This window comes from Polyodon spathula, chromosome 2, assembly GCF_017654505.1.
Source record: "Polyodon spathula isolate WHYD16114869_AA chromosome 2, ASM1765450v1, whole genome shotgun sequence".
NCBI lineage: Eukaryota > Metazoa > Chordata > Actinopteri > Acipenseriformes > Polyodontidae > Polyodon > Polyodon spathula.
The window spans coordinates 23902887-23925684 of NC_054535.1; the positions used below are offsets into that span (position 1 = coordinate 23902887).

Genomic DNA, 22798 nt, shown 5'->3' on the forward strand with positions numbered 1-22798 from the left:
GGTACTCTGGTCAGATGAGACTAAAATTGAGCTTTTTGGCCATCAAGGAAAACGCTATGTCTGGTGCAAACCCAACACCTCTCATCACCCCGAGAACACCATCCCCACAGTGAAGCATGGTGGTGGCAGCATCATGCTGTGGGGATGTTTTTCATCGGCAGGGACTGAGAAACTGGTCAGAATTGAATGAATGATGGATGGCGCTGAATACAGGGAAATTCTTGAGGGAAACCTGTTTCAGTCGTCCAGAGATTTGAGACTGGGACGGAGGTTCACCTTCCAGCAGAACAATGACCCTAAAGCAACACTCGAGCGGTTTAAGGGGAAACATTTAAATGTCTTGGAATGGCCTAGTCAAAGCCCAGACCTCAATCCAATTGAGAATCTGTGGTATGACTTAAAGATTGCTGTACACCAGCGGAACCCATCCAAATTGAAGGAGCTGGAGCAGTTTTGCCCTGAAGAATGGGCAAAAATCCCAGTGGCTAGATGTGCCAAGCTTATAGATACATACCCCAAGAGACTTGCAGCTGTAATTGCTTCAAAAGGTGGCTCTACAAAGTATTGACTTTGGGGGGGGGTGAATACTTATGCACGCTCAAGTTTTCTGTTTTTTTGTCTTATTTCTTGTTTGTTTCAAAATAAAAAATATTTTGCATCTTCAAAGTGGTAGACATGTTATGTAAATCAAATGATACAAACCCCCAAAAAATCCATTTTAATTCCAGGTTGTAAGGCAACAAAATAGGAAAAATGCCAAGGGGGGGTCAATACTTTCGCAAGCCACTGTAGTTCATCTCCTGACCCAGCTTCCCATCGCTCATACCCAACTTTTATCCTTCCCAGCCACTGGGAGACCAGAGGGCAGAGTTCATAGGATTGAGGCTAGGGAACTGGTTTTGTGGCCCAGGAGTTTGCTGGTTTATGTCCAGCTCTTTCACAAATATGGATTAGATTATTTTTGTTTTCAATTTTTAATTATTGTTTTTTTTACGTATTAACTTTTTCAGAGATTGCACATTTGAGAGAATCGTAAGTTGTATTTGGAGTTGCATGCTTGCAACCAAATCCTTTAACTAATCTTCAGAAAGTCACCTACCAGAAAGGTTCTCTCAAGATACAATTGAGTGCAACACAAGTGAGAATATGAGCCTAACAGGAGCCTAACATCTTCCATCTTCTCCACTAGCAAAGTGCAATCTTCAAACACACACCCAAAACACTATATTCAACTACAGTATAACTGATCAAACTTGTTACAGTAATTAAAATAATGTCATGCTGTTCTGGCATGTACTGTAATGGAAGTGCATGGAGGGATGCTACAGTTTTACAGTTATCTAAATGGCTTATCCAATTGTGATGAAACTTGGTTAAACAGAATCTGGGGGTATTGAGAGGTGCCCTGTCTGTCTGTTTGCACACCAGCCTTGTATTACCTTTTTTTTCTACATTTAAGAATCTTGGAACTTGGCTGCATTGAGGGTGTTTGTCCACAAGAGGTCCCCTGGCCCCTACCAAGTGTTTCCACAGTTAACAGGCTCTTTTATGGTCTGTGTTCCATCGCAGAATTTCCAATGACTCGGTTAACAGTGAATCAAATAAAAGGTGAATCTGGTGTAAACACACAAGTGCTTTTGAAATATACTGGGTTATTATAAATAGGGTTCTTCGGTTTCGCTGTTATTTTTAAGAAGCACTCGTAGCGTAATGCAGCACTTGGCTTTTAGTGCAGCTGACTTTTTGTGAGCTGACATTGGTTCTTCATTCAGACATCTTTAACCCTTTATGCTAATGGTAATTAGGTGCACGAAACCGGGTTTACAATTTACTGACAGGTTGGATCTGGTCATCCAAATTGTCACCTTTCTTGTGATACTTGAGTCAATCTCAAATGTATTTTAAGAAGAAACCGTTTGAACAACCACTCTATTCCTTGTGTACCTTAAAGGGTTAACACCTGTTTTATTGTTGTTAGGCAGGGGCTTGGCTGTTGCTCGTGATAGTGTCTGATTTTATTCATAGTTTCCGACCAGCTGAAACGCAGCCTTGAAATGAACCAGGGGTGGCAGAACGGGACCAATTAACAGGTTTCATTATGTATTATGTTGACAGCTCCAAACAAGTACATTGCTCTAAAAGATGCCTGCTTTCTTTCAGTATTTTGTGTGCTCCTCATTGTTAAACATTGCAGACACTTTAAATGTTTCTAGCCTGGTTCAGGGCTACACACATTTTTGTTGCCAGCAGCTGAATGCATTCTAATTGGTTGCCTTGTTTCTGTTTGTTTCAGAGCCAGGTGACGGACACTAACAGCAAACTGCAGGATGCTGGGAAGGAGGTAGGGTGTGCTTCTGGAGTGTTATTGTCACATACACAAGGAACCTCTAGTGGTGCAGTTATCAGTCAAAGGGTTCTTGCAATGAATATGATTATTGTTATAAATCCATTTCAGGACAATCTAAAATCTGCACCATCACAAAGCCTACACATAGTTGCATGTATTCCTGAAGCTGGATCCCATAATGCAGCTCTAGTTGTCTGTTTCTCTCCATGATTAACTGAACAGCACATGTTCTTTGTTTGATATGTTTATTTTTTTTCTAAATCAGTCTCAATAATTAATGTTTGAAATTAGGGTGCCTGTCTTCTAAATATCTTTTACCAATTAGTGGTAGTCCTGTATATTTTAGAGTTAGATGTTGAAATGGTATTATAAATGCGCATGTGATATATGTATATATAGATTTTGGCTGTGGTTATATAGAAGTAACTGTACAGTGCTGTTTTATTATTATTCAGTATTCCTTCTGATTCAAAATCTTCAAAGATTGTACATATATAAAATTGAACAGTAAAAATAAAGCAGAATTATATACATGTGGTGTTGCCTGATTTTATTTCTATTTTACATTGGATTAACTTTCTTGTTTACCCCACTCCCGAAGCTGGTGAATTCGATGGAAGAGCTTAAGCAGTGCCGGTTACAGCAGAGAAACATTGCAGCTACAGTCGACAAGCTCAACCTCTGTCTCCCAGGTACTCCTGAGTTCAAATACTAGAACTTGTACTGGCTAGAACTGCTGCTTTTACAGGACTCTGGGCCAATAAGAGCCTTTTTTTTCCAAGCCTTTTTTTTTTTTTTTTTTTTTTTTTACGATGAAATACTTTGTCGTATTTTTAGGGATGAAAGTAGTGCCCTTTTCACACTTGAATTTTTATACCAGTATCGTTGCGGAGCAGTATCGCAATGTCTGTTCACACTGGTGTTGTTACCAGCGTCGTACCAGTATAACTGTATCGATACAAAACACAGACAAGAGCATGTTTGGTGGACAGGTGGTTTGATATGACAGCAGAATGGATGAGTCCAAGGCATGTTCACACTTACACCAAAGTTCTATTCTAGTACCAAGATTCTCAGCTCCGCCTTCACTTCAATCATGCTTGTTTAATAAATTAATTTTTATAATATATTTACAGATGTATAGTAGGAAAAACTTTTAAAAACTGACAGCTAATACCAATAAATCCAAGTTTTAAGATTGCACCCGTCTTTTCTAGTGCTGTGAAACGCTCATCTGCTTTTTGCCCATATGCCATCTCTGGTACTGCGTTCAGAAAAGTGTATTTTTCGTATAGATTATGGTATGTCATCATTAACACGGGTTATGTTTTTTGTCGACACCCTGGGCAATACAAAAAGCACCTCAGCCTGACTGCGCTTCATTGACTGTCAATAAAAAATCTTAGCTTGAGCTAACTATATCCCACAGCCCTTTGCGTGCAGCGTGACGCAGGTCCCCATAGAGAATCAGTGGAATGTGTAATACATAATATCTTTGTAAGTGTATCGATATAAACCAGCTTTAAAGTGGACAGGTATATTGCAAAAGTATCGGTCCTGTACTGACGTTGAAAAGTGAGTTGTGACAAAGTGTTCTCGTATCATTATATTCTAAACCGAAACACATGTTATCAGTTTCATTCCAATACAAGTGTGAAAAGGGCTTAAGACACCTGTTATCATTCCAGCTCTTGTAGATACAGCCCTGCTTTACTACCCAGTGTATCAAATCTGACTTTTTTGTTTTACTAACCTAGTTAATTAGGTGTTTTGTGTTAAAAAGGAAATGCCTTTTGATTTCAGGGATGGAAATGAGACTCCTACTTCAGAGCAGTTTCACCCTTTCCAGCTTTTACTATGAGCTTAATTGGCTCCAGTGTGTCTTGTTAAGCCCATAATAAAACCAGTAATCGATCAAATTGCTATGCAATGGGAGTCTTATTTCCTGGTTAGCTGGAAAAACAGTACGTTGTGCCTATATTTAAAAGCATTAGGTAAATGTTTGTACTACATATAAAAGGAGTGACAGACATGAAATCAAGTTTTAATACAGACAGCTAAACTGAGGGGTCTCTTGTTTGTTTTATATGTACACGTACAGTGGCTGTGTAGTAGGTCAAGGTGATCTTGTACTATAATGAGCGGTATAGTGATAATGTCCCTGATACTAAGTGGCAAAAAAATAAATACTCAGTATTTAGTCTTCAGTATAGAAACATTGTGAGAACATTAACATTTAATGCAAGTTCCATCACACTAATGAAACAAACATGGAATTTTATTTACAGCAAGACTAGGGGTGGGGATTGTATTACCCAGTTTTCCTCACTCAGACCCGTTACTAAATATCTTGATATCTCTGAATAGATAATTGTCTCATCTTTAAAAAAAATATAAAAATTAAAAAAGTTAAATATTTGAATGAGCAAGACATCTTACAAGTAGAATGGTACCCTCAAATCTTCTCCTTTTTCACCAAGTATTTTAGTATCCCTGAATAATGAATGAAATATGATTAATTTACTAACAATGCTGAGTGACTGGGATTTGTTCTCTTTCACCCCCAAAATGATTTTCCTGAGTGGTGACCGCCAAGACTAGTGCGATATTCAAAGCAGTGTTGTCCTTGGCAGTCCTTGGCTAGAACATGTTTTTGAGGGATAAAATGTCAAACCCAGTCATTCCGCGTGGGTAGTAAGAGGATCATATTTGATGTATCACAGCAGTTGTGGGAGAGACTGTTCATTAAAACATCTTTCTTATTTTTAAAAAGATGATTTTCCATTCATGGATACCAAGATATTTTGTGAGTAAGTAGTCTGAGTGCAGTTATCTGGCAACAAGCTTCCCATCCCAGGTGTACTGCTTTCCTGGAAAAAGGAAAGGATTATCTATTAAGAGATACCAGGGTATTTAGCAAGTAAGGGGTCCAAGTAAGGAAAAATGGGCAGTACAGATATAATTCTGTTTTCTGTAGAAATGTAACAAAACATATTCTCGATCACTTTTCCTCTTTCTCTCTTTCAGTCCTAGAGATGTACAATAAGCTGCAAGAGCAGATGAAAGCCAGAAGGTAATTTTCTCAATTTCTTTACTGTCTTTGACATGATTTGCTTCACAGTACTTTCAGCCAGGGGAACAACTTATAGTTTCAAAAGAGCACAATTTGAGACCTGCATAGTGAATGGAAGTAGATGACAAATTTATTTATATAATGACTTTTAAGAATGAAAGTTTCTTGGAAGGAGGGAGCTCCATAGAAGACATTTTAGAATAGATGAAAAAAGTTTTTCAGTGACTGAAACGCATTGAAATTTCAACCCCACCGTTTTGCACTGGTTTAAAGAATGAACTTGCATTTCACCACTCATCGACCCCAGTAAAGAGATGTCACTGTGTGGATTAACAGAGGGTAGGGGGTGTTTCTGGCCTGCAGTCCCCTCATGGGAGATTAACATTCAGATTGATGGTAATTAAAAGAGACTAATTGTTTTATGCTTGTACTGGTTCAAATCGTGCATTAACCTTTTGAACGGTAAATTTCATTTCCAGATTGTGCTACAGAAAAAGTCAAGCTTCCCCTGTTTATCTAACACTAGAGTGTGTTGGGTTTAAGCACCCAGGGTTAAACCACTTATTCTGCATTCCATTTTCAGCAATGCCTGAGGACTTTTACTGTTGCTTTTTTCTACTGATCTCTTGGTGAATTTGCTGCACAATATTATTAACTGTTCGTATTCTTTTGCGTACAGAAATTAAATTAGACACATGTCTCGTTTCCACTGCCTGGCACTACAGGCTTTGGCTACCCACGGCTTGCCTCAGAAATCAAAAGATTGTTTCATTTTTTTCCCCCACCCTGGCCAACCTCGGAAATTATTGTTTGCCACCAAAGGTCACGGTGGGATCATGGGGTCATTTTGTTTTGTTTTAAAGAAACCAGCGGTACTCTGCATTTAGAACAAAGACTCCGAGCCATGCCAGCTGAAACGGAAAGAAAGTTAATTGCTGTTTCATTCTGGCACTACTTAAGCCCTAATTGAACAAACCCTCCAAAATAAGACGGATGGAAAGTGAAATGTAATGTAAAATGTTTCATCATGGCTGTAAACAAAGAGCTGAAACACCTCCTGGCTTCGTGATGACGTACTTCCTTTGTAGCCAGTTTAACTGCATCGAGTATGAGATACAAAGCCTGACCAGAGAGCCGTGCTCAGCTGCTTGGGCAAGCAGTGGAAACACCTTGTTTTGTGAGCAGCTGTAGCCGGGAGCGCCAGGCAGTGGAAATGGGGAAATATATATAGTCAGTTCCTTTATCTACTAATTGTGGGGCCAAAGTTGAAATTGATTTTAGTATCAATCAATCAAATTATTTTTATATAACTCCTTTTATAGCTAAGCTGTTAATTTTCCTCCATGAAGCTTTCTGAATCCATGTTGGATGTCTCCTATAAATAATAATCCTCTAGTTTACTGCAATATGATTGATTCAGTGATTTTATGAGTTATATGGCTGGTTTCACAGACCCGGATTAGCACTAAGCTTGGACTAGCTAGTGTTAATTTAGGTAAAGGTTTGTGAGACCAGCTGATAGATGGGTCTGTAATTACCACATGTGCCATGTGCCATGTGCCAGTCAGCTGGAGCAACTACTGCCTCCTGCCTTGTGTAAGTTATTTTGGGTATATGTCATCCAGACCAAGGGATTGAAAGACCCCAGTACTCTTAGTATGCCTGTTTAATTTGTAACTGGGAATGTCTGATTTGCAAGGATACATACAAAAAGATGACATAATACACACATACTTCCAAAAGGCTGTTGACAAAGTGCCACAGGAAAGACTTAAGCGTACATGCAAGTGGATACATAACTGAAGAATAACGAAAGCATTGCTGCTCATTTAGTCTGAAGTGGATACGTAACTGAAGAATAACTAAAGCATTGCTGCTCATTTAGTCTGAAGATGGTACAGGTCTTGCTTGAAGGTTCCCTGAACTTTTATTCATTGCAGTTATTTATATGACCACTAGGTGGTAGACGGTGCCTGTAGTAGAACATTATAAACCTGTACATTGCAGATTACTTCTAGGTTAAAGGCATAGAATTTTCCTTCATTAACTCAAGATCTATTCCCCTGTGCCTCCCTTATCCTTGAGCAGTATTTGAATACTTTTAGTGGCTTTCAAAGTCACTGGTTCACATCAAGCACCAGTGAGGATAGCGCTATAGGGTGATTCCAATTGAGCTGGACTGAATTCTGTGGTTGATACATAAACTACATGCGATGGAGAAATTCTCATACATTTTTCGTTTTTTATCTTAAAACTTTTTCAGAATTGATTTCATAAATATTAAAATAGGGATAAAATACGTAAAAAACGTTTTTAATTGAAACATCGGTAAGCATTCTCAGTATACACACTTTACAACTTAGGAATAGATTGCATAGCACTTCTGATTATGTTAATCTACATTAATGACTTAAGTTCTGGTATAGTAAGCAAACTTGTTAAATCTTCAGACAACTCAAAAATAGGTGGAGTGGCAAACACCATTGCAGCAGCAAAGGGCATTCAAAATGATCTAGACAGCATTCAGAACTGGGCAGACACATGACAAATTACATTTAATACAGAAGAGTGTAAGGTACTGCACACAGGAAATACAAATGTGCATTATAAATACCATATGGGAGATACTGAAATTGAAGAAAGAATCTATGAAAATGACCTAGTTTATGTTGACTCAGAAATGTCTTCATCTAGACTATGTGGGGAAGCTATAAAAAAGACCAACAAAATGCTCAGATATATAGTGAAAAGTGTTGCATTAAAATCAAGGGAAGTAATGTTAAAACTTTACAATGCATTAGTAAGACCTCATCTAGATTATTGTGTTCAGTTCTGGTCACCTTGCTGCAAAAAGGATATTGCTGTTCTAGAAAGAGTGCAAAGAAGAGCAATGAGAATTATTCCAGGTTTAAAGGGCATGTCCTATTCCGCCGACAGGCTAAAATAATTGAATCTATTTAGTCTTGAACAAAGAAGACTACGCAGCGATCTGATTCAAGCATTCAAAATTCTAAAAGGTATTGACAATGTCGACCCAAGGGACTTTTTTTTTTTTACCTGAAAAAAGAAAAAGGACCAGGGGTCACAAATGGAAATTAGATAAATGAGCATTCAGAACAGAAAATAGAAGGCACTTTTTTACACAGAGAATTGTGGGAGTTTGGAACCAACTCTCCAGTAATGTTGTTGAAGCTGACACCCTGGGATCCTTCAGGAAGCTGCTTGATGAGATTCTGGGAACAATAAGCTAGTAACAACTAAACGAGCAAGATGGGCCGAATGGCCTCCTCTTGTTTGTAAACTTTCTTATGTTTAATGTCCCTGGTATGTACAGTATGATGAAGCAGAATCTGTGCAAGACGAGGCCAAGTTAGCTGATACTTTGCGAACGTTTGGGCAGTCGCTGTGCTGAGAGAAATAGTATCTGTAGAAGGTATGAACATGACATCAGCACAAAACAAGCCAGGTTTATTCGCCTTGAAAGCACAAAAAAAAAAATTTGACAGAACTGGATGGTCCTGCCATCGGGAGACGCGTCAAAAATCACACTGGACATTTCCATCAATTACCTAAAGCATCATATTTTTCTGTCAATATTTCCGATTAAGATTGTTGGCGTTAGGCATTGTTTTAGCTGATGGACAGTACTGTCGCACAAAGTCACCAGTAAACCGAAGTTCAGTTAAAAAATAAAAAAAAAATAAAAAATCCTGTAATTTTTTTGGTAAAACTGGAATAAACTGGAAATGCAGAACACTACTTGTACAGCTCCATATGGTGAGAATGTATCTGAAGTTTGCAATAAAAAAGTATTTTGCCAACCTTGTGGGGATTGACCTGGGCAAATAATGTTAGTATAACTATACAGCTTGTTTCATGGGCTTTGAGCCGCCAGTCCCAGTCTTTCCTGTGATAACCGGGACTTGCTCCCCCAAGAACGGTATGTTGTGACCCTCTACATTTGTACTGTGCGTATTTAGCCATGTTTTTCTGGCTTATTAAGTGTAGGTCTTGATGTGTTTTATTTTAGTTTTACAACAGAATTGAAGATGTAATGATAGTATTGCAAGAGGATTCTCTCTTCCATTCCATCCAGGAAGCACAACAGCCGAATTATTTGACCATGAACTGGCTGCTCTGCTTTTCTCTTAACTGTCGCAGTGGGGCTAGATAGAACTCGAAAATGTCTCATTTGCATATGAACTCTAACCCACAGCTTCCTTACAGGATAAACAAACATACATAAAGTCTTAGAATGTTTGATTTCTTAGTGTATGCAGAAAGGTAAACATAATTTTGAATCTCAGTTGGAACATCAATATTAAATTAATAATTCACTGCCTGCAGTATAATAGGGCAAATCCGCTAGAGAAATATGACCTGTAGAGCGTTATGGTCTTGTACGCTGACTAGATAACACCATCACCTCGGGTATCACCAACCAGAATGGTGTCAATTTACTGCTGGTGATCGGGAGTTGCTTTGATCATTGCCACGGTATGGTAACCCTGGGCAAAAAGCTAATGGTGAAGGTTAAACAAATATTGTGAACACACTTGAGAACACTATGCTCAAACTCCGCTGCAAGGTGGGAGGATGTTTTTTCAGCTCAACCAACCCTGAACGCAGGAAGAACAAGGAATTGTTAAAGTGGAGTACATTTGATCTTCTGTCGAAGAGATGTATGTATCTTGTGTGTCTGGAACAACATTGTAACTCATGCCATGAAACTGATTGTGTTTAGAATATTGTTAGGAAAATAGAGTATAAGCAGAGTTCACAAAGTCCACCTTCACACACACAGATAGGCAAGATATTTAAGATAGGCACTGAGTGTGAATCCTCTCCTCAAGACAGACAATCGCAGAACCTGAGGTTTCTCCCAGAAAATTAGGTAACCCATCATTATCTGATTTCTGTTTAATTAGGTACTACATTTGTTGTGTTTAAGCTATATATGTGTAACTTTTGAATATTTTAACCGATAAGTGGAAACTTCCTAACAGCAGTTGGTGTTGTGCACACAGATGTCAAATTAGTTTCTTTACACTCCTGTACTGTACCTGGAACTCAGGCTCACCACGCCCATTGCAACCACCCAGCTGCTATCTACTCGGCAGCCCCGGCCTTTGTTCATTACATTAAACATTACAACATTGCTAAAGCCACAAATCCATCCCAGATCTTGTTATGGGATGGGAAGTGAAAGCTTAACGAGGACATATATTCCTCTAAGCTTCAGTTTTATAGGTTTCAGGAAAAATAAAAAGCTCATGAAGTGACTGAATCTGATGATCATCTGCAGAGATGAGCACATGGGTTTTATCATGTGCTGATATTTAAGTGTTCAGCTAAGGTGCAGTATTTTGCTTTTAGGGATGTCCTCGTTGGAAGGTGGTGGAGGTGGGGGGGGACTTTATTTATAATCAGCCAGAGTAAGGGCTGGGGGGGAATATAGGTGAAGCCAGAATTTGTGTCTGCATTGCTGTTAAACTTGGATAATTCTTCAGAACTGTTCCTTGATCGTCTCATCTTGTAATGGCTGTGTGCAAGCTGAGTCATACTGTCGGATGCACATGTTTGCTTTTAATTTTCCAATTTTCTCCCAATTTGGAATGTTCTGTTATTGTTCAACCTGGCTCACTGCTGCAACTCCCCGAACTAACTCTGGAGCACTCTCATCCTCCGAAATGAAGCCCACTGTATATATCCAGGACTTAGTGTTGTAGGACCACGCAGTTCTGAATTGTGTACAGACTGGCCTGCAGGCGCCCAGCCAGCCACAGGGGTCGCTTGTGTGTGGCGAGCCAATGACTCTGCAGCTGACCTAGCCTCTACCCTGCCCAGGCAACGCTTGGCCAATTGTGCGGTGCCCCAACCATTTGAGATCAACACTTCTATGTTTTTTTTTTTAAACCGTTGCTTATATCTGTACGTATTTCACATAGCTCATACGGCTAGTCAAGGGGGCCACTGCAACCTTATAAGTGCCTTGGCCTACAGCATGGGAAACAAGACAATCCATTTTTGAAGAGGAGCCTACCACCTCTCCCATATCCCCCCAGTTCACTTTGATTTTCTCTATGAAATCAGGTCTTCCTGGTACCATCTGGCAACAGCTTGTGCAGTTTCCTATATGATGGGACGCCCTATATAGGGTGCATGATGCGGAAAAGCTGGGCCATGTCCAGTGCCAGATTTCTGAGGTGATCTTCAAAAGGGCTTATTCAGTTAGGGCTTTTGCTGCACAGCTGGGGAACTATAACAACATCCTGGTAGCCTACCAGTCGCATTTGCTGTGGTCCCTCTCCGCGAACCACAGACCCTGACCACAACAGCTGGATGAGTTGTTCCTGGTGAACAAAAACCTGCTCTGTGTGTCCAGTCTCAATGGACAGGTTGTAGGCAGAAACATGGCTGCTCTGGTAGCTGCCCACAGACAGCTTTGTCTTTCCCAGACATGTGTGCCTGACGTCTGGTCCTGCGGTGGACGAGATGCTGTAGCTCTCACAGCGTGTAGGAATCCACGAAGAAGCTGATTCGCCTGCTTCCCAACCGAGCACATCCAACACGTAAACCAACAGCCCCAAAAAAACGACACAACCAGCTGCACCCACTTCTCAGGGAGCCTTCTGGACTATTGGTGTCAGTGTACCACAGACATCGGGATGCTTACTACCGTTCAGACCGGCTATTCGGTACAATTCAAACACGGTCCCCCTCCCTTTCTGGGCGTGAGTACAACATCAAATAGGGGCTATTCGCATGATCAATCAATTAATACTTTATTTATATTGCGCCTTTCATACAAAAGTATATCAATGCACTGTACAGGACAAAACAAGAAAATCAAAATACAGTTCATGTGTATAGAAATTAAAGAAAAATGAGAGTTTAGAATTCAGTTTAAAATAATGCCAAAGCAGGATGGTAGCCTCAGATTGATACACGACCTCAGACAGGTCGACCTGTATCTGAGCCAAAGGCGGTTCAAGATTGTTGAGAATGCAACGGCTATTACAGTCAATCTGGCCAGGTGGACTGCAAGGACACCTATTTCCACATCTCCATAAAACCAGCGCACAGGAAGTACCTGTGATTTGCCTTCCAGGAAACCACATAGGAGTTCCGTGTCTTGCCATTTGGCCTCTCCCTAGCTCCATGTGCCTTCTCGAAGTGCATGGAAGCCCTTTTGGCCCCATTGAAACTCAAATGTATCAGCTTACTGAACTATCTGGACAACTGTCTAATTTGTCTCCAGGACAGGCAGAGATCCACGCGGAACTTGTCACCGGCCACCTTCAGTGGTTGGGCCTTGTGGTGACTCATGTGAAGCGCCAGCTCTGCTATCTCTGAGCTTGCCTGGACTCCGGGTCCATGCTGGCCATTCAGTCAGATGGCAGAGTAGCTGCATGTTTTGGAGCTCTTCCAGCTCAACAGGAGTGCTCGTGGTAGTAATGTTCCAGAAACTTCTGGGCCTGATGTCAGCAGCTTCCTAGACCCTTCCATTGGGTCTCCTGCACATGTGCCCTCTGCAGTCCTGCTTCATCCATTGGGTCTTCCAGCCCACGTTGAACCATGACCGCCTATTTACAGAGGCCCACTTCTGTCTAAGGACACTCTTAGTGGAAACAGCTGGGGTGCTCACCTGGCCTTACAGAATTTTTTACATGTACACGTCTTAACTTGATGCACCACTTATGGGCTGTAAAGAATAGTACAGCTCTCCAGTGTTAAATACAAACACAAAACATATTTGCATACCTATTTATTAAGCTTCTTTACATTTATTTATTGCTCATCTGTCTAGCGACCTTCTAGTGGCGTCAGATGAAGTAAAATGTGAAATGTTTGCAGGTTTGCTAATTAGACTGTTCCCGTTTTTCTACTCCCTCTGGCGGATTTGAACTGAAATCTGTACACTTCGCCCACATGGTGCCCCCAGTTCCACTTGTCAAGAGCCTTAATCAATAAAATACTTTGCAGATCTCCCCTCCTGCTGATTTTGAACACTGCCTTTGGGTCTAGCAGTTGGGACCTTGTAACTTCTTACATTACCTGATATAATTTGGGATCAAGAGCTTGCATTCAGCTTTAGAGCAGATGTTTAAAATGTATTTTTAGATTAGTGGTGGGTGGGGGAGGGGAACAGTGAGGGTTGTTTTGCTTGTGGTGAATCCAGATCTCTGCACTTCATTTTTTGGATGAATCTAACTGGATAATTGGATTGGTTTAAGCCTGCATTCTATAAACACGGCTGAACATAGACCTGCTTGAACTGCCTTGCTAGTAAACTTCAGAGATCCAACAGCCATACAGGAATCTTCTCTTAAAAGCTGGTTTAGTGAAGCTGCCAAGTATTGCAAGCACTTTTTTTTTTTTTTTTCCCTCTCGTGAGGGATGCATCCTGAATCTCTGGTGACCAGAGATATAATGGATGTAACCTATTGACAAAGGTTTTTAAGATAATTGCAGTCTAGGTCATGGTGGCCCACATAAGTTCTTGCTTCAGATTTGTTGGGCTAATAAGGCTACAGCCATTAAGTGGAAATCAGTTCTATGACTGTTTCGTATCCTTGATATTAAGCAGATTGTAACGTTAACCAAAGTGATATTATCAGGAGCTTGTTTCCATTGACTCCCATTGTATCGTTGTCAGGACATTTCAATTTGGTTGATAAGAAGCGGGGTTGAATTTAAACGGGTGATATTTAGCTGGGTCTCATTCAGTCTTCACAGAGCATACTGGACCTTGGTTAGTCTCACTGGAATCGCCCTGATTCCCTGGGTAGCTTTTGGAAATAATTTGATACAGCTTAGGAGTTGAATCTTGGAGTGAAACATCTGAAATAAATAATGCACCGTTTATTATTTTCAGACACTACCCGGCACTGAAGACCTTGGAGCAGCTGGAACTCGTCTACTTGCCGCGGGCCAGCCAGTACCGATTCTGCAAGATCATGAGCGAGAACATCCCCAAACTGCGCTCTGAGATCAAAGACCTGTCCATGTCCGATCTGAAGGACTTCCTGGAGAGTATCCGAAAACACTCAGAGAAGATTGGGGAGACCGCCATGAAACAGGTACGTCTAAATGCAAAGAAGTTACGAAAAGTTACAAATCGGAGAAGGTCATTGAGCATGTCAGTGTGCACTCCAGTTCCTAGTAGCTGATTTGCCCAAGAACTTTTTGTATTCAAGATCCCTATGGCTTTGCTACCTGTTTTCATACCCTTTCCGCTTACTTTGTAAAAGTAGCTCTTACTCTGCACTCTATTCAAAACTGTGCTCTCTGGCCTGGTTTCCTGTACTGTGCTTAACTTTTACTAGGATTTTAAATCTACAGCTCAGTTAACTTTTATACCTCTGTCCCTCCTAATAATTTATGGAGGGCCGCTTTAGTAAGTACAGAATTGTTGGAAAACTATTAACTATTTTTTATTAACTATTTTTTTTCTACTCCAAACCATCTTCCTAAACCCTATGGTAAATGCGTAGTATAACCATGGGAAAATTACAGTGAAAATCTTCAATGGTAAACTTATATCAGGGCACTTCTAGGATTGTAGCAGTAAATAAGATGAATTCAGTTGTAAGGAATGCAGATTTCTGAAACAGATGCTATAACCTTGTACTGTATATCAGAAATAAAGAATAATCATTGGTTTAAGTCCTATCTTTCTAACAGGTTACAATATGTTCAAATTGAGAAGCACTCCTCCTTATCTAGTTATATGTGGCGTCCCGCAGGGCTCTGTTCTTGGACCAATCTTGTTTTCCCTCTGTATGCTCCTCCTGGGTGATGCTGTCTGTAGACACAGGGTAAACTTTCACTGCTATGCCAATGACACACAATTGTATCTATTTCTGAAACCAGGTGATTCCACATCTGCAAAGCCTTAACTACCTGTCTCACTTATGTTAAGAAATGGATGTCACATTTTCTATTAAATTTCGGGGTCAAGAAATCAACAAGAGAAGGTCAGTCAATGTGCATGTACAGTTGACAGCTACCCCATTGAGTCAAAGACAAAAATTTGAAATTTGGGTGTCATTTTTTACCCTGATTTTTCATTTGAATCCCACATTAGGAACGTAACTAAAGTGTCTTTTTCCCATCCAAGAAATATTGCTAAATTAAGACACTTTCTCTCAGCACAGGATGATGAGAGACCTTTGTAACTTCTAGAATAGACTACTGTACTATTTTCTGGTATTCCAAACTGTGTTTTGTCCAGATTGCATCTGCTGCCGGGATCCTAACGAAAGCAAGAAAGTTTGACCATATTACGCCGGTGTTGGCATCCCTATGCTGGCTCCCAGTAGGATACAGGATTCATTTTAAAGTCCTGCTTTTAATCTATAAAGCCTTAAATGGGCTAGCTCCATCTTACCTGAGTGATTTGTCTGTTCCAGGTCGGCCGCACCATGCTCATAATGCTGGGAATCTCACTGTTACAATTTTTTTTTTTAAAAAGAACACAGGTGATAGAGCATTCGGCTACAGGACACTTAAATTGTGGAACAGATTGCCAGTCTCTGTAAGGGGTCACCAACTATGGCAGCTTTTAAAACTAGGCTGAAGACGTATTTTTATAGTCTGTCATTTACATGATTACTACTATTGTCTTTTTAGTGTGTGTGTGTGTGTGTGTGTGTGTGTGTGTGTGTGTATATATATATATATATATATATGTATATATATATCTTTTATCATATCTTATCATATTTAATTGTATTTACTGAATTTGGTGGACTACTTGTAATACTTACTTACTGCTCTCCACATCTTCTTGTTTTGCCCATGTGAAGAGATCTGTGGCAACTTGTTGCAAAGGGTGCTATATTAAATAACGATTTGATTGATTTGATCATCCCTACTGGTATTCACTGTACTGTATTTCATTACACTTCTAAGTACACCACACAGCTTGAGGTGCAGCGAGTCCATTCGCACATGTGAGCAATAAAGGTCTGGTAATCTTTCCTGCCTGTCCCTTGCGGCTGCCTGTCCATGCCTGATACTCACTTATCAGCGTTCAGTGTCACTGGAATCCCCACCCCCCTCCAGTGAAGACAGCATGTAGAGACCTACAGTACAGGGGCCCTCAAATTCAAAAGGTAGAAGTCATTTCTGCTCTCCTGTGGTCCAGAGCCATGGCGGATACAGTTTCCAGCATCCTGGTAACTTTAAGCCACCGTGCAGCCTGCTTCGTTCTTCTCCCTGACCCTGAGACCTTCCCCTTTTGTTGGCAACACGCGGGGCCCTGACATTTCCAGTGGTTCAGCCAAAGTTGAAGGATAATTACTTGGTTGAGCAGCGGTGGGGATGGTATGCATTGAAAGTTGCTTCACCCCCCCCCCCCCCCCCCCCCCCCCCCCCCCCCCCCCTTCTTAGCCCCTTGAGGCACATCTTTGAATCTGGTACGGATTTCAAAGCATGTGTTAAACTTCTCTCTGATGCTGATTAAACTAGAAGGCCCCAGGGAGAATTGGCACGAGCCCCAACAAGGCATCTGTGAAGGGGCTTGTAAAAAAAAAAAAAAAACCCCGACAGGCCAACAGATTTCAACCTTCATAATAGCTGTGGAGGGAGGAAATGTCTCCTCATAATTTTTATTCCTTTATCTGATATCCCAAGAAAATATATTCGCTGCAAGCTTGCCAGACCCGTGATTTTTTTCTTTTTTTTATTTATTGTTTTTTCCTTTTTTTTTTCCTCACAGTTTCCAATTTTTCCAGTTTCATAAGAAATTCCAGAATGAGAAAAGGCCATTTGGCCCACCTATGCCCGCTCGCTTTGATGCAATGGTGGTCCGTTAGCACTCAGGAGAGTAAAAATAAACCCCCCCCTAACCAAGGTAGCAGGGATAATGAAACCTCTGGGCTTGCTAAAAAGGTCTTATTGTGGTCACAGAGAGGGTTACACAGTGTTGTTCATGACACCATCCAGTCTATTCTTAAAGTATCCGATAGTCTGCTTCAACAACTCTGTCCGGCAGCATGTTTCAATGGTTCACCACCCTTCCCGTGAAAAAGCTCCTTCTCCCCTCGGTTCTGAATATGCCCTTCAGCTTCTAACCATGGAACCTGCTTCTGTTCTCTGTATCCTGTGAAAAGTAATTCTCAGCAGTTACTTTAAACCCTTTGACAATTTTAAATACCTCCTTGATAATTAATGCTCAGATCTGCAGCTGAATGCACTAAAACACTAAACCAATGTGGTGGCCTGCAGATCTTTGCATAGATTCTTAACCCGTTGTTAACATGTTGACCCAGAGCGTATTTACTCAAGGATGCATATGTGTAGCGTGTAAAACACAGGAAAGGAATTGATTTTACTCTGTAATAGCATTCTCTGGCCTGTTTTAGATTTCTAAAATTGGAAGAATTCTTTCTTGTATTGGTAACTCAAAGTTTTGTAACATTTTTTAAGTATTATGAAAGATTAGCAGATCAGTTAATCACTTTTTAATTTTTATTCTTTTTAAAAAGAAGCCTAAAAAATTGTAAGAAAGTGATTTGATCAGCCTCCCACAGTTCCTGTAATTATTGGAGCTGCATGTGTCATTTTAATTGCTTTATTAAATGTCCTCTTACTATTTCATATTTTTTGGAGTCATTCTGTGGTTCTGTTGGCACTATATTGAGCAATTATTTATCATTTTTTCAAAAGAAAAATATTATCTGCCTTTACCTGGCCTTGAGGTTGTTTTGAGATTCTCTGGAGAATCCTAAATGCTGGGAATGAACAGCCTTTCTCATTCCATTGAAATCATGTGACAGTGACCTTTCAGCTCTGCCAACCCCAGGTCCAACTTGAGGCTGGTATTACGCATGTAGCTCAGTAGTTTGGAAGGATTTCATGTGCCTCATGTCTTTTGATGGTAGGTTAAATTAATAATTACAAAGATATACATTAGGAAGCCAATTTAACTAATCAAAACACCTGACAAACAGCTGACGACAATTCTAAAGAAATGGATAACAGTATTAACTGTGTTTTGTTTTTTTTGTTTTTTTAATGAAAATGATTTATAAGTTTGTATGTACAGTAGACACTCATGATCTACAGTGGTGTCTTACAGTACAAGTTTGTTTTTTTAACCTATTTAACTTTAAATAAAAAACTATCAAGTACAAGGCAGTGCTATTTGCTGTGCTGTGTGAAACTTAAAAGCACACATGAACAAAACAGGATGTTTAAAAAAAAAAAATCTTAGTAAAGCTGAAGAAATGCCTACGTCTGGTAGACAAATGTTATGACAAGTGTCTTTTTTACAACTTATTTGAAAGACACTTGTCGAAACATTTGTCTACTAGACTAGGACCTTTCTGTATTTTCGTTTATTGATGCGTCTCTTATGGTTATGCATTGATCTGATTCTCCCAAGATTCCAACAAGCATGAAGTTTCATGGGAATGTCACTTCATACGAAGTGTAATGTACTTAATTAATTTCTAGTATTTTAAACATGTGATACACTTGTTATACTATCAGTCAAATAGGATTATCATCGCAGATACCAGGAATTTTTGGGAAAGTCAATGGCGATCGTAGCTAACTTTGTTGTTGTCGCGTACAGATGGGACTGGCCCAGAGTTAGCAAAACAATCTGTTCTGTCCCATTTTTTATAAAAGAAAGTATAGCCACATTGTCATTAAAGTGAACTTGGATTAGGAAAATTTCCTGATGCTACACATTTTTTATATGTTCCCAGCCAAATTTAGCAATCGCTTATGGTAAACACTTTGTCAACCATTTGGAAAAACGGGCACAATAATACAGGCCTATGAATAGCATAACTTCACTAAATGCCTTCAAATACAACTGGAAACGTGTGCATATTATTAAACTGTACATGGTAATATATGCATTGAGAATGTTACTATTCAAAAGCTCTGAATGAAAGCCTTCTCATAGTGCAGAAAACGTGCATGCTAGTAACATACTATATTAGTGAGGCACTAAATAGGGCACTAATGTGATTAATCAATCACGTTGTTTCTTTTTTACACTTTTTAATATCCACAGAGCAGATGGAATATTATTTTTACACCTCGTATTAAGAATGGCATCTAAATGCACATGCACATACAGTTCTGGTTTGACAGGGAATAGAACGTGTGCCGCACACACGGTAGGCAACTGCAATCTGTGCCTTGCTTCATTGCTTCACAATACCTTCCATTTCAGGGAAGCATATGCAGAACAAATGTGCGCTGAAATAAAACAAAGATGCAAGGTGGGGGGGGGGGCTCGTCCAGAATGTGATTTATTTTTTGATGTGGTAGGGAAACACTATACTGTTTATAAAGGAGAGAGGTGGGATTCTGAGTTTGTTGGGATAATGACAACTTGCGGCTCTGGAGTTTGTGTATCTTTTGAGGGCACGGGGAAGGAAAGAAGGGGTGCACGGAATCGTTCTGCAAAATGTTTATTTTGGGTCCAGCTGCACACAATTTTGACAGATTTGTGGTCTGTAGTTCCCCAGTTCCAAAAAAAAAAGAAAGGAAGAAAAAAAGAATAGGATTTGAAAGCATCTGTTTATATTAGCATGAGAAGATAAATAACAGGGTTGCAGAATTTTCTGCTCGTCTGAGATTAGCCGTCTTGTCTTTCAGTGGGGCTCATGAGACACTGAGGAGCAGGGAAAGGCCATTAGGCCCAACAACATTTTCTTAAATATCCGTATCTCCTCCTCCTGGCTTACACCCTCTATGTCTGTGCTTCTCTGTCTGAAAGAACGCGTCTAGGTCCCTCTTGATCCCATTAATAATCCCCCACTGGGGATGCACGAACAGATAAAGTGGAAGCGCCATCTATGTTAAATATACAAACACATTTTAATAGGACCTTTTCACCCATCTGGATCTGGCATTGCCCTGCATTACACCTTCAAAGTGGGTTGTGATGTGGCCTATGATCTCTACAGCACTATAAAGCTGTTGTAGGTTATTTAAGCATCTGTGTCTCTTTGTACAAATGTTGTGAAATAATAATGACTGAATACATAAACATCCATTGAGACACCGTTTTGTGTCAAGGCTGTGACCAAGGCAAATGATATTAGGTGCAGGTACTTATAAGACCTTGTTTGCATGAGCATGGATTGACTGTTGATCCGGGTTCTCTCACATTGCTCCTGAACCTCCATTGGTAGTACTTGAGATGAGTGATGTCTCAGTTTCCATGCAATGTGAATGCATTTTCGACAGATGTTGGCTGTTCTTTCCCAGCAAGCCTTGCGGCTAATGTGACATTCATTTGTTTACAAAACCAAAAGGATGGACGCTATTGCTTTGCTTCTGTCAATCCTAACAATTCTTTGGAGCTTTTTGTTACAAAAAAAAAAAAAAAGAAACGATATGAGACTATTGGAGAATCGTGCTCACCTCGGATGTTTACTCCCACTTGTCACTTGATTGTTCGGTGTTGTCACATACTTCCACTCATCTCGCTTTGGGGAAAAGTCTTTATGGAAATGCAGTAGAAGTGGCTGGGCATTGTAGATGTCACACTTTATGGAATTGTATCGCCAGTTAGGAAGGAAACCCAGTCAGGAAATTCTTTGGCACAACTTATTGAGAGTATTAGAATCTGGGGAGGTGCCTGCCCATGTCTCTTATTAACGTGTGCTGTGTGTACATTACGTGGACCTGCTTTTTTTACAATAGTGATTGCTCTAGTTTTATATTTGCCGCATCGTGGGAGATATGAAAGGCGCTATATAAAATAAAGATTGATTGATTGATATGTGTTCCCCTTGCTTTAGCTGACTTCCCTGGTAACTTATTACCCTCTGTGTGAAATAGTTGTGTCACAATTCCCTGCGTGCTCTTAATTTTATTTTATTGTATTTAGGAGGAAGTTGTGTCACAATTCCCTGCATGCTCTTAATTTTATTTTAACTGTATTTAAGAGGATGCCCCCCTTTCCAACTTTGACAACGTTTTGGACAGTTCCCTCTCAAGTAGGAGATGTAACCATTACCTTATTGGTATTTTTATCCTTAAGACCCTGATAAACTGAATAAGATATATCAAAGCTGCACTTCAGAGCCTGTGGCACAGTCGTGCCTGCCCATGAGGGCATCATCATTATTTTTCCTTTCCTCCGAACCTGACGGGAGAGACTATGAACAGATAAGTATCAGGTTACTTACCTGCTTTTTGGCTTGTGTAATGCCAAATGGGCACTCATCCTCCTGTAAGCATGCGCTGGAGAAACGGGTGTCTTTCAGCTCTGTGGAGAGGTCCTCATCTATACCACCTGGACAGGGCTCCCCAGCATCATCTCCTAAGGGGGTGTCTGCAAATCAGTAACTTTCCAACAGACTTTGGGTTTAGAGACACCTGCTGGTGGAATATGTGTATTACATATGCGACTGACTGGAATGTACCAACCTATCATGTAAGAAAAGGGGTTAGTTTATGAACAAAGTACTTGATGTAAATAATATGTTAACTGTTTTTAGAGTGTCTCACTAATGAAACAGCACTTGTATAATGTACAGTTGTAAATAAGTGGGGTTTTGAATCGTGTAGTGGCTATTATTGTTCATTGACTTAATTTTATTTCACTCTCCCATCCCTGTAGTTGTGTGTGCCTTCATGTCTAGTCACTTTTTTTATATGTTTCGGTCAGGTAAGACGTGTTTAATTTTGCTCTGTTGTATTGTTATTGTGAAAAATACTCTGTTTAAATAAGTTAATTTACTTTAGTGATTGATCATTCTAAAGTGCAAAAGAATGCTGTATTGGTTGAGAACATGTTGTAAAATAGAAATATCGATCTGATGCCTTGTTTGTAGATACAAATAAAACGACTTTTATATGTTTCCACCGGTGAGAGCACAAACAAACCTGGTGTCTGTGACAAACACCCCGTTCACACTTGCGGTTTAGGCCGGCCCAGGGCCACCTTATCTCATGTGTGTACGCTTGAAAAATGAAAAGGCGGCCCTGGGCCGGGTGAAATTTAGACTAGCTTTTTGATGCAGCCTAAAGTACCAATGCCGCCTCAGGGCGTCAATGCGGCGACGTACCTCAAACCACTCCCCTACTAGGTCGAGCGTAGTAGATCAGAACAAAGTCGGTTTTAAGGGCTAGCACCTGGGACAATGCAGAAATGAACCCTTAGGGGTCCATTTATTCAGCGCTTGTCAGACGCGTCAGGTCCAATTTATTTTCACACATGCTGTTTTAAATATTTTTTTATTCCCCCCCAGAGTAAGGCAGGTTTAAAAGGTATTGAATCGCAAAAGGGCAGTCCTGCATCTCCAGCCAAGCCCCACCCCTTGTTCGCTGTATTTTTCACATACCTCTTTATAGATGTAGATACTCTCCTGATCACTCGTTTATCACCAAACTCCTCA

The 22798-nt window shown here is 40.2% G+C and overlaps 1 protein-coding gene across 12 annotated transcripts in view; it reads left to right on the forward strand.

Annotated features, from left to right (window-relative positions):
• The window catches only part of exoc6b (exocyst complex component 6B), a 210895-nt gene that overhangs the window by 26632 nt on the left and 161465 nt on the right, over positions 1-22798 (forward strand). For all 12 annotated transcript variants that reach the window (XR_005946780.1, XR_005946781.1, XR_005946782.1 and 9 more), the window contains exons 3-6: positions 2294-2341; positions 2949-3039; positions 5375-5420; positions 14299-14503. Coding sequence is in view for 9 of the 12 variants with exons in the window: in XM_041218027.1 (XP_041073961.1) it covers positions 2294-2341; positions 2949-3039; positions 5375-5420; positions 14299-14503 (390 nt within the window). In the remaining 3 variants the exon portion in view is untranslated. The remainder of the gene's footprint in view (positions 1-2293; positions 2342-2948; positions 3040-5374; positions 5421-14298; positions 14504-22798) is intronic.